This window comes from Astatotilapia calliptera, chromosome 2 (genome assembly GCF_964374335.1).
Source record: "Astatotilapia calliptera chromosome 2, fAstCal68.1, whole genome shotgun sequence".
In the NCBI taxonomy this organism is placed as follows: Eukaryota; Metazoa; Chordata; class Actinopteri; order Cichliformes; family Cichlidae; genus Astatotilapia; species Astatotilapia calliptera.
In genome coordinates, this window is record NC_137423.1 from 22,992,476 (window position 1) to 23,004,939 (window position 12,464).

The 12,464-nt window shown below is 43.1% G+C and overlaps 1 protein-coding gene across 2 annotated transcripts in view; it reads right to left on the reverse strand.

Annotated features, from left to right (window-relative positions):
• tenm1 (teneurin transmembrane protein 1) overlaps positions 1–12,464 on the reverse strand; it is a 191,642-nt gene that overhangs the window by 22,441 nt on the left and 156,737 nt on the right. The window contains exons 23-25 of one of the 2 annotated variants that reach the window (XM_026188289.2): positions 3,720–3,874; positions 765–848; positions 83–277 (exon numbers count right to left, since the gene is read on the reverse strand). In XM_026188289.2, the coding sequence (XP_026044074.2) occupies positions 83–277; positions 765–848; positions 3,720–3,874 (434 nt within the window). Of the gene's footprint in view, positions 1–82; positions 278–764; positions 849–3,719; positions 3,968–12,464 lie in introns of both variants that reach the window. The other variant, XM_080287598.1, reaches the window with a different exon arrangement.

Genomic DNA, 12,464 nt, shown 5'->3' on the forward strand with positions numbered 1-12,464 from the left:
TGCAACTTCAGTATAAATTTGCAACATGAGAACTGCGATAAATGCATCATTAACAGGTGCCCTCAAAAGTCTTTTTAGTGACCTGCTGGATGCGGTTGATTCGCCTCTCATCAGTCTCAGCAATGTACAGCGTGCCCAGGTGGGACAGGGCGATGGCCTTAGCTGCCTCCAAGGTGGCGCGCACAGCTGCCCGGCTCACCAAGTGATGGTCAATACCTGGAACCTGGCAGTGGATGGGACGTCCTGCTACAATCCGCACCTGCAGACTTTCTGACACCTAAGGAAATACACCACAACGTATTATCTGTTATAAAAGAGAGAGGCACAATACAGACACTTACATCAATTCAACAGAGTCAGCCACTCTGTTGAATTGCTTTGGTTTTGATCCGGTGTATCAAACATCGCCTGCCTCATCTCCTGACTCATTACTTTTGAACATGCTCAAACAGGCAATTCATTAATTTCGGAGAAAAAAGTTGAGTGACATTTTCTTAAAAACAACTCCTGCAGAGACCTGTGATAGCATGTTATTTTTTTAACAAGGTGCTTTTTTTTTGCTTTCTTTTATGTTAGCAGCCTCACTCACTCTAAATGCACCTAAAGTGACAGCACTGCAATTTGTGAAAAATATTTTATTACCCTCTCTTCCACTGCTACATATAGTCCCAATGTCTCATAAGAAAGCAGATGAATGAATGAGAAGCAGGCGTATATTTCCCTCTCTTGCAAGCCTCTGCTTTGTTTCGTGCGTATTTCTCTACCTGCAGGACGATGTTGTTGTCAAGGATGTACAGGGAGTTGTCCAGTGGGTTAATGGCCAGGTCTGTTGGCCACTCTAGCCGCACCTGAGGAATGACAAACACTTATTGTATATTTCTGTGAAGAAAAAAAAAAGCGAGAACAAAAGAGCAAAGAAGTCCTTGGTGGCAGCTGCCCACAAGAGCCAGTTACAGGTGATACAAATAACATCTCCTTAATAACATAGTATTAGGCCTCCTGACCCTCCCTGCTCATGCAAAGGTCAGTAGCGGGCAGGGAGCCTTCCCTGTGTTTATTCAAGACTCACACTGGCTCGCTTCGGCACTGTTCCAAATGTCATCCAATAACCGTGATCGCTGCCTGCTCAAATAGCACACCCTGTCCGCTAACACTGTGGGGGTCAAAGGCAGGCAAACCTACACCAGCGCACAGCCACCCACATGACTGTCCATCTCACTCGCAGGCGCCCGTGACCGCTGCAGAGACGACGCGGTGCGTCTGAAGGATGAGGTGATTGATGACTCCGAGGACGGATTGGTAAATAAATGGATCATGTTAAATTGCCACTGACATGTCCAATTATAGGCCCTGTCAAATGAGAGACTAGAAGGTTGACTCTGAAATTCCATTTTTAAAGATAGAGAGATTCATCAAGCAGGACTCACGGTGTCCCATGCATCAAATCCCTGCTGCACACGATATTGAACTTTGCTGTGACGGCAGGCGATTGCTTCGAGAAGCTGACCTGCACACAGAGCTGAAATCCAAGTTCTTTGTGTTTTTCATTTGTATATATTAAGAGAGCTTCAGCTTGCATTTCCACATCTCTTAAACAGAAAGCCAATATTATTACCAGAGATTTGAGCAATGCAGTATCTCTGCTTATAAGCACCAATGGTAGGAGATGGATTTAGTGTGTTGCTATGATACACTGCTCACCATACGTACTGATGAGAGACAAGTACTGCAGGAAAAAAAGTCTTATCAACAAAAGGTAAAAGGTACAAAATTTATTTATTTATTTATTTAATTTTAGAGTATCTAGTTGCTAAAAACATTGGGAGATGTTGTAAAGTGTAACATTGTTTATAACATATCAGTGAAGTAGATACAGCAGTAGGGACATGCTTCCCACTGTGTTGCATCACCTCTCTTTGTTTGGAGATCAGTTGCTGCAGTTTTGAAAGCAAAGTGTTTACCTGTTCTTGCTGAATATAGGATTTCACATGCTGAACAGTCTGTGGCCTTAGAATACTCCACATATTTCCACTTGGGTGTTGGATTTGACACTGCAGGCACTCTAGTCTAGCACCTGGATTTCTTTAATGCACTGTTGTTGTAATGTCATTACTATGACAACATACATTGCTTCAAAACCTGCTGCCCCTATGTTATGTGCACTTGTCTGTACAATGATAATCATTGGAGGAACCCTCGCTTCTCTAGAAGTTCAGATTCTGATTGGTCACATCACATCAGTGGATGTTGAATCATGGAGGCAGCAACAAAAACTGTTCCTGAGCTGTGAATTCTTCTCCCAAATCACATTTGTGTTTTTTAGCGTACTGCCTGGAAACCCAAAGATCACGGCCACTCAGTTTTTGATTTTGTCCCATTTCTATTTCTCCCGATTCTCTGAAAATATTTGAGATAAACATTTTCAACGCCTCCCCTTCTTTTTCAATTATTTATTGAATTATGTTATTTTGAAACTATTGAACTACACAGAACTGCACTGAAAAATGTCTTTTGTGCTTGTGGCTGAAATGCAAAAAAAGCCTCATATTCAGATGTTGTCCTGTGTGCAGAGAAAGCCTGTTTACGCCTTTTTTTTTCCAGAAAAGAGAGGCTTTGAGGCTTTCTCTTATTTGGCCTGACATTACTGTGAGCAGCGTGACAGTGTGAGGCAGAGCCTGAAAGCAGGTGTCACAGGGCTAAAGCGGGAGACACCCTTGAGGATGTCAAAACTGCACTTTGGAGTACTTGACTATACCTGAAACCAGCTGGGGAGATAACATTGTTAGGCCTTATTTGACACCATCAAGGAGTTCAGCAGTTCTTTTTGGTTTAAAACACACAGTGACGTAGCTCTGTGTACTCATCCCGTTTTTTGTAATCAACACAATAAAACCCATTCATTACAGACAGCTAACATTAGCGTGCCTCGCTAATGTTAGCTGTCTGTAATGAATTTTTTGAGCTGTGTAGGTGAGTGGCAGATGACTCTGCAGTGCTGGAATAGCATTAACATAAAGGACAAGGAAGAGCAATCATTTCCAGTATTAATAATCTGTATCCTTGCAGATTTAGTGAGCTAAACTATCAAACTGAGAAGTTCAGAAATGATAGCCTAGCTTGGTAGCTTGTACTTTCAGGAGAAAGCTAAGTTGAATGTAGACAAAGTGCTACAACAGCCAAGAGATGATGAGCAAAGATGACACATTGAGGTCACACATTGTTTTTTTGTTTTGTTTTTTAATTCAACAAAGAATGAATTTGACATGATCTGAACAATGAGTAACAAACAACGAGAAGAGCCAGGAGGCAGCACGGGCCCCTTTAACGACACATAATATCCCCTCTGGGAATTCACCTGGCTTGAACATTGATATTCACACACACATACACAGGCGCTCACATCCCTATGTGTGGGCAGAGATCCCTCTATAGAGCCAGTAGCTCATCTATAATTCATCCTTTGCTCTAATAGGCCTGATATAAGTTAGCAGTGTGATCTGAAGGCTGCCAGATCAAACCTATGCAGTCTTTGGTCTCTCCTTCACACACAAGCACACATACCTTGAAGAAATGATAAAGGTTCTCAGTAGAAGAAGCTTTGCAGTGTATACTGCTGTTTAATAAGCAGGCTTATTTTTCTACAGATTATTAAAACAACAGCATTCACAGCAAATCTGCTTTCCGCTGGTCATCGAAACTCTGCCGCATTATTAACTCACCTGGCCGATGTCCATGCGTGAATCGCAGCTTAGCGGCTGCGTCGACATCAGTCCGTTTGAACCAATCACAGTGGAGAGCAAACCCCTCTCATTAATCTTCTGAATGGTGGTGCCATCAACGAAGTAGACAACTCCTCCTTTATCCACAGCAATACCTAGGCGGGTGAGAGAGAGACAGAATGAGCTTTTGGAGATGACAGAGAGAAGCGAGCGGGGGGTGAGAGAATGAAAAGGGAAAACGAGAAAACCTAAAGGAGAGAAAGGAAGAGGGGAGATGAGTAAGGGGAGAGAAGTAGAGTGGAGAGAGGAGAGGGCTTGGGAGAGGCATCCAACTCAGTTAGACATTCAGCTCAGCAAGTGGCTGTCTTATCAAAGGCACTGCACCACAGAAATGTAATTATATTTCCATTCCAGAGCCCACTAAAGGGATTAGAACAATGCAACTGGAGGAAGAAGTTATTTGTCACATTAGATGTGAGCAGGGTGCCGCAGTGAACTTTTGACATTTGATGCTTCTGCAAATGTGCTTTATAAATGAGCATCCACACTTCAAACACACGTGCACATGCCCGCATGTGCATACATGCGCACTTGTATTTGCAGAGTGCTCTGGGACGCAAGCTTTGCCAGCGCTGTTTGCTATTAACAGCATATACTTGAACTCTCCATGCAGTGGAGTTCTGCAGCAGAGAAAGGAAAAGAGGTAAGTCCAGGTATTAAAGGTCAGGGCAGCCTATGAATCATCTGTTATGGATGAGGAGCAACCTTCATCCCCGCCTCATCTTCATACCGAGAATAGGCCTTTGATTCAATAATACTCCACTACTCAGCCCTCACCTCTTACTACACCAATCTCACTCGATTGCTTTCACTTAGCATCTGTGACAATAAGCCATTTTTTTAGCATTTCTACCTGCCATCTCCAGCGCATGTGTGCCATTTACGAATGATTTTTATTTTTTATTCTGCATCATTAAGTCACAACATGTTTATGCGCTGTGTATATAATTTCATCTCACACTGGCCTCCAAGGACTTCATGGAGACAAAACCTACTTATTGCATTTCCAATCAATGACAGAACTAAGCGGTTGAAATATAGTAGACTATAAAACAGTAGAAAGCATTAAATAGCATGACAACATAGAGTCTTATAAGCAGATTCTGTTCCTTAATTTTGTCTTTAACATTTCATCTCTTTAACCACACAAGGATATAGAAAAAATGGAGTCATTGGTTGAATCCAAGTTCATAGTTGACTCAGCTCTCTTTTTTCCCCCCATAAGGGAAATATCTGACTTTTTAGCAGATAAATATTATGTGTAAACCTCCTAGTTGCTAACTTTGTCCTTTATTGCTGTCTCACTTTGAATATTACCACTAGTATGTTTCCATGAAGTACACTATGTAACTGCTGTGTAATTTTACTAGGTAAAAGAACGAGTAATTGCTAGCAGCGTGCTGTAATTTCGACACTGTTGTGACCAATCTAACACGGCAAATTCTGCACTTAATGGAACTGACCGTGCTGCAAAACTTTATCCTCTGACAACATATTTATTATGAAATAGTGAAGATGACATTTTAACATAAATAAATACCAAATAACGGCACAACACATGAAATGACCCAGACACACTAGAGTAAAAACAGGACTGTTTTTGTGTTCGGCAACCGACTGCGAGTGTGCAACACCCTCAACCTCTGGGCGACACTTTTGAACGCATGACCTGGTTGCAGCCTGACTCAGGATGTCAATTTCTAAATGTCTGTGACGCATCTCCTTGGAATAGGGGAACTGACTCAGGTAATCGCCAACTGGTTGTATTCTGATTATATTCTGATTATATTCCCATATGAAAGCTAGCTATGCCATTTTGTAGTTAAATCTCTGCAGCAACTATGTCACTATTTGTGGATACGTTTCTGATTTTCTGTTTGATGTTCTGGCTGGACTCTGAAAGTAAGTAGTTCATGTGAATTTCTGTGTATGCAGATGAGATTTTTGCAATAGTGTTTTCACAGTTAATCAGCATATTATCACAAACAGTCATGACCAACATGTCCCCATTCATTTGCAAACTAATAGGAGACTGATGGCAGACTGATTCTGCCTGATTGTTGTTTTATCAGCGTGTTGATGCGTCAGAGTTGGTTTGAAGACAGCCACTGACTGTGAATGGTCACAAGCCTGGTCCCAGTCCTTAAAGGGAAAAACAAAGTTCACAACAATTCTGTTTGCGCTGTTTTTTACCTGCTATGACTGTAGCGTGACATCAATGCCACAAAAAATGCTGCTCTAAGCTAATTAGCTAGCACTGGCATCACATATTCTTCATCTGATGACTGATAATTGGACCTTCTAGCCAAGATGGTGACCCCTGAATATGAAGGTAAAGCAGCATGTTGTACATAACGACTTCTCAGAGCTCTATCCATTGCCTGTTCAAGCCAGAAATGATGAGTGTAGTTTTGTGAACCAAAACATTAAAAAGTTGCAAAGTCATAAGATAAACAAAATATGCTAAAACACACTGTGGAGCTGAGGGGAGTTATGTGTGGCTTCCTTACTAAAAGTGACCCCTTTGACAGGAACACAGAGTCACTGAATCATTTCTTTCATATCTAAAGAATATTGATTAGTTCAGCTTTAAAAAATGTCAGAACACAGTGGAAATTTCCTGGAACAGAAGATAATTGTTTCAAGTTGTTTTTTTGTTGTTGTTTTGTTTTTAAGATTTAATGGGCTCACTGAGACATTCAGCTTATCGTGATTAAATTGGGCAGTGGAGTGAAATCATCAGTATGCAGTACAACTACTCCCCCATCATTCAGTCATCTTTTCTAGTTCTGTCAGTCTTTCTCCTTCCAAACTCTGTCACGCTGGATTATTTCGAGATGTGCCTCTGTTCGCTCTGAGAGCCCAGGATAAAAATCATTACTGCCCTTTCCCCGGGTAGCTCTAATGTCTCATCCTCCTTGACATACAATATCTTTCTTTACACATGCTTTGTGTTCAACGCGCGCACACGCACGTAGACGCGCACTAAAAAAAGTGATGCACTGCCGCCGCAACTAGATTCACAAATGTCCTCAGACCGAGCAACCCTGGACCGACCCTGTGAGTCATAAATCGCGCAGGTGGAGTGGTGGTGGAAAAGGGAGGTGGGCAAAGGGGGAGGGCCAGGGTCAGTGTGTTTCCTCCAGGGGCCAGAAGGTGAACTGCAGAGCTCTCCCTCCTGGCCCCTTCATCATTTCTCTGACACAAACAGATTACAGCACCCACACAGCCTCAGCCCTCCTCGGCAACACCTTTCCACTCCTCGTCTTGCATTTCCCCAGCTCTCCATCCTCCCTAACCTGATCTTCCTCCACTCTCTCTTTCCCCCTCCTCTCTTTGCTTTTTTCTTGTCCTTTGCTTTCTGTTTGCTGTCGCGCTCTCTGTGTCTTGCCCTGTATCTCGCAGGTGTTAATCAAATCACTGACCTCTGGCGCTTGGATAATGTTTAGGCTCTGTTTTTTTTTTTCATCTTCTCTCTATTCAGCCCATTTTTTATTCTTCCATCTCTTCCTCTTGGCCTTGCCATTCTTCCTCCTGTCACCTGCTATTATGCAAGAGGGACGTCTCAACCCACAGTGCAGTCTGAGCCCACTTAGGCCTGAAATTTGGCACTTTCTCCCTGCTGTAACACCATCCTCGTATTCCTCCTACTTTCCTTTCACTTTCCCATCCATTCCTCCTCCTAGCACTTTCTCGCTAAACCTGTCCCTGATCTTAGAGCTCATAAATCCTGCACAAGGACATGACGAGTCAGCCAGGACTCTCCCTCAATACTGATTTCTGTTCTCTCCCTCTGTCCCTGGATATTATTCTTTCTTTGCCCGCCTTGGTCTCACAGACTTCCAGCCTAAATTCCCACTTCCCGCTAGTTTTTTTCCTGTATTATGACATCCTTATTACGCATACTCGGGATCGGCATATCACATATTTATACAAACAGGTTCTAAATAGATGCCAAACTACCATTAACAGTAAACAAAGTCTTATTCATTCACACACAAGTACGAAAATAAAGAAATATTACTGTTATTGCTCGACATTGGTGACAGGATTTACACCAGTTTATGTGTTATTTAAAAGCATTTTGCCGTATTTATTGAAAAGGTGGTAGATTAGTCCACATTCTCCTTGTCAGGGACTGGATTTCCTGCTGTCTTTTATAAAGCTGTGTGCTGCTTTAAGGGAATTTACAGCCCCGCCGTATAGCCAATGGATACTCAGAAGACATCAAAAGATTTACTGTTTCTCCCTGGGTGAACCTGGCACTCTGATACTCATGTTTAGAAGCTGGCAGACACACCGGTGGAGAAGTAATTGAGATAAATCTCAACTCCACGGGGAAACGGACATTTGGCTAAAGTTGGGACAGGATTTTATCATCAAAGAAAAGTGAATTAGACTGAGTTGCGGTGACCTTGGAAAAAACAGAGGGAAGAGGGAGTGGAGGGAAGGGGAGGATGATACAGTGACGCTATTCACATGCAGCTCAGATTTAAGACGAAAATGCAGCCAAAGAGGGGGGAAAAAGACAGACAGTGCCAAAAGAGGTGGGAAAGAGAAGAAGGGTGGTAATAAGACAGAGGTCGTGATGAGGAATTGCTCCAATTAACCATTACAGTCCAATCACTCTCAATCAAAGAATCTCTTTGTTCTGTGTCCTTGTCAAAAGAATATCAGTTCTAACGGCCCCCTGTGGCAATGCAGTACAATCCAATCTGATTAATGCCTTGAAGAGAGGGGTCTTAGAGAACATCAGTGTTGATTACAGCTATTTGAAGAGAGGATGCCACCAGGAGTTCTCTGAGCAAAGAGCGAGGGAGAGGTGAGGAAAGGTGTAAGGTGAGAAAGAAGATAATGTGTAATACGGTCATTAGAACACAAGTTGTGGATTATATATCTTATTTAGTAGCACTCGGAGACAACACTACAGGCTTACAGTAACATCAGGATGTGGTGTGTGTGTGTGTGTGTGTGTGTGTGTGTGTGTGTGTGTGTGTGTGTGTGTGTGTGTGTGTGTGTGTGTGTGTGTGTGTGTGTGTGTGTGGTGCACAGTGACTGCTAAGACCTGAGCACTCGAGAGCACAGGAAGTCAGCCTTATGGTGCTATTCAAGTTTTCCTTAACAGTACTTTCACCTTTCAAACATTGACAGCAAAGCTGCCAAAAGAGGTGCTGCTATAGACGAAAGAGAGAAGAAACGTAAAATCACACACACATCAGTGTCTGACAGGCAGTTAACCAGCACGTACATGTACAGAAGAAACACAATGTAACGGGATGTGGTAAACAGGAGAAGAAAGCATAATTTGCACAGTTTCGTTTATATATGAAAACTCTGACGCACCCACACAATCACAGCACAACACACGGGGGAGAGGAACACACACACACACACACACACACACACACACACACACACACACACAGGGTGCCAGCAGCCCGAGGTGTAAGCCATTCAATCTGCCCTCCCGTATCCCCCAGGCCCAGTGAGTGTTAATGACATGGACTGACATATTATTACAACATCTACAGTAAATGATGCGAGCTGGAGCTGATTATGGCCCGTGGCATTTCTGTACAAAGTAACTGTATGTGACTGACAACTGAATGCAGAGCGATAGACAGTTTCACCTGCACGACTGGCCCAAGCGAGGCACACTGGCCATAAATAAAGTCAACCACATTAGCTGGGGAAAGCCTGCAGGGTTCACTAACTGCTGCAGTCCAATTGTGAGTGAAGCTGAATAACAGACTGTCTCAGAGTCTTTAGCTTGCTGTGTGGTTTGCACCTCACCTTCACCATTTCTCCTTGAAAACACACAACGCTGCCGGTACATAAAAGTGTGAATGTGTGCACATGTTCGCGGCAGCTTGTGGGTGTGTGAGTGTTTGTGTGCGCGCAATGCATGCAATGAAGAAGCTAGGCGGAAAAGATAAGGCTTGGCAGTTAATCACATTGTGCATATGCAAATATAGAGCGGGTAAATCAGAGCGTCTGCAGATACACACACGCACGCACAACTTTCATCAAGACACTTGGGTCGCCCATGTGCACTAAAGGAGGGAAAATAAACCGCCTCATTCAATTTCAGAATTGTGAAACGCCTCTGTGCACTCTGTGGTATATGTGTGAGTCCAAATGTGTTCATTTCACACAATGTTTGATTGCACACCTGTGCAAAGAAGAAAAAGTTGTGCTGTACACATTTTGCTAGTGCTGCAATCAGTCCCCGATCCTGCACCTTCTGCAGCAAACGGCTCTATAATCTATGACATGCTCATCTCCTAACTGCTGTGCTATAGTTGCTCCTATTTCCCCAATCAAACACGTTCTATCGATCAATACCAAATAGCAGAGGCGTGTATTTCTTGTGGATCTTTGGTAAGCAGAAATAATTCATGCTTCTTGTAATTAATTATTCATTGAAGCCCCACAGAACAGACAGTGGCTTAGTAATTAAGTCTGAATCAGACACTGTGGCTCATCTAATTACCAACCACTATAAGTTTGTTAACATATTAACCCGCATTAATTAATTATTGATAGCGTTCTCCTTTATTTTGAGCTGGTATAGTTCCCAACTACACATGTATGGCGAGGCGAGGAATTCTCGCACGCAGAGACCTGAAAGGAGATTTTGAATTAGTTGCATGCTAATATTCATGCAAATAAACATTTTTTCCCTTTTCTTTTTCAGAAAAATATGCGATTCGGTGGTAATTGCCTTGTTTGATAGCAAAAGAGAGATCCAAAGCAATCACAGAAGCGGAAGACAAACTCAATTATAAAAAGCAATTGAAATGCTTTGGACTAGAAAGCTCCATGAAAGGCTGAGGGGTTTGGGATCTGTGCGAGTGTCTTGCAGATTATGTCGCACTGTTTAGAACATCAAACAAAACACAAGAAGGTCTATCAATAGGCGCTCTTTTACCAAACACGCCATCGTGGCAATATTGCATGATGCCATGAAAATGGCAACAACAAAAAAGAAAAAACAGCAACAAAAAACAGGAAGTGGGATCAGATGGGAGGAACAAATGTTCTGACATCTGAAAAAAAGCAAACGGAAGAGCGGCAGAAAACTACTATAGAGTGCAAATCTATGCAGCTTCCACCCAAACAAAGTATCCCACGTACAAAGACATCCCAGTGTCCTAGCCAGAGGCAGCACCAGTGTAGTCTCTATCACAGCCATCTAAGATTTTGCCTCATCGTTTTCCCAAACAACTGTGTGAGCACATCCTCGGGTTGAGATGTGACAAATGGACTCTTGGAGAGCTGCAGGTGATAATAGTGCCCAGGTGTGAACAATTACTGGCTCTGTTTTTCCACCCCTTTAACAGCTGCTGACCCCCACTCTCACACAGGGAGATTCAGCTAAACTGCTATGTGCAAGTACGTCCGCTACCATCGCTCCGCTTTTTCATCTTTCTGCCCAGTACGTCTAAAGAACTGACTGGCTAACAGCAAGCACGAGTTTACTTTCTCTCCCCTCTCATCAGAACTCCCTCCACCCCCGTGACCGAGACAAATGCGTCCATCTGTGTGTATCGCCCGTATTTTGGGCTTTCACCTCAAGTAAATGCAATTTATTCCTCCGCGGTAGCAAAGCTCCACTCCTCCTGTCAGTGTGCCAAGCTCCCAGTGGAGGTTGACAGGCCAGCTGCCAGCAGTGGCCATCCCGACCAGTTAAAGGGACACGTGTGTCACATTTCCCATGATCACACTGACGTTGTCAGCCTGACATACCTTTAACGAGGCTTCCATAACTAACTGCCTGTCCCTTCAGAATCGGAAACACAGACGGTCCGGCGACCAGCGGCCTGTCAATCAAAAACGAGCATATACAAGTTTGCTGACTGGCACACATGTTGCACCTTTGGCGCAAAGGCTCAGCCCTTGGCCTTAAGCCTGCATGTCTTATTGACTCTGCGCTTCATTACACACACAGTGAGCTTCAGTAATCTCTCTGAAGCTACTCTACACACTCCGACTACAAACAAGGTAGCTGTCAGTCTCTATAGCGTACCACCTATTTATTGCTTGAATAGGAGGCATTGTAAAGGCAGAGCCTTGTTGTTAGTGTATAATCGTACTTTCTTTTGTCCTGTGTATACCTTGACAGCAGACAATTTCTTCTCAGAATATCAGTTTTCCGCTGACCCTGACCTTATCAGAATGTAGCACGAATAATTTTTGAAAGCAGTCCCTGTTCTTCCAAGTAATCCCAGATAAGCCTGATTCATCTATCTGATTCAGCTAAAAAATAAAGTTCAACTGACCATCCCTCTACTACCATTAGATGAATTCCATCTCATGTTTTAATACTCTTAGATCTGAGGACTACCAGGTCTCTGAAACCCTGAGTCAATGGGTCAGCAAAAAAGTTTGCTAGAAATGTTAAAGGTGTAATGTGTCACTGTCGGGGACCATTTATGGCAATAAATAAAATATATTGTGTGGAATGCTCTATTCTATGTGTTAGTCAACAACTAAATCCAACCGGTTTTACACCAAACTGCCAAAAGTATTCACCCACCCATCCAAATCCCATATAAACCCATAAAAAATCCAGCACCTAGTCATGCAGAGCGCTTCTACAAACATTTGTTAACGAACGGGTCGCTTTCAGGAGCTGAGTGAATTCCAGGATGGTACTGTGATAGGATGCCACCTGTGCACCAG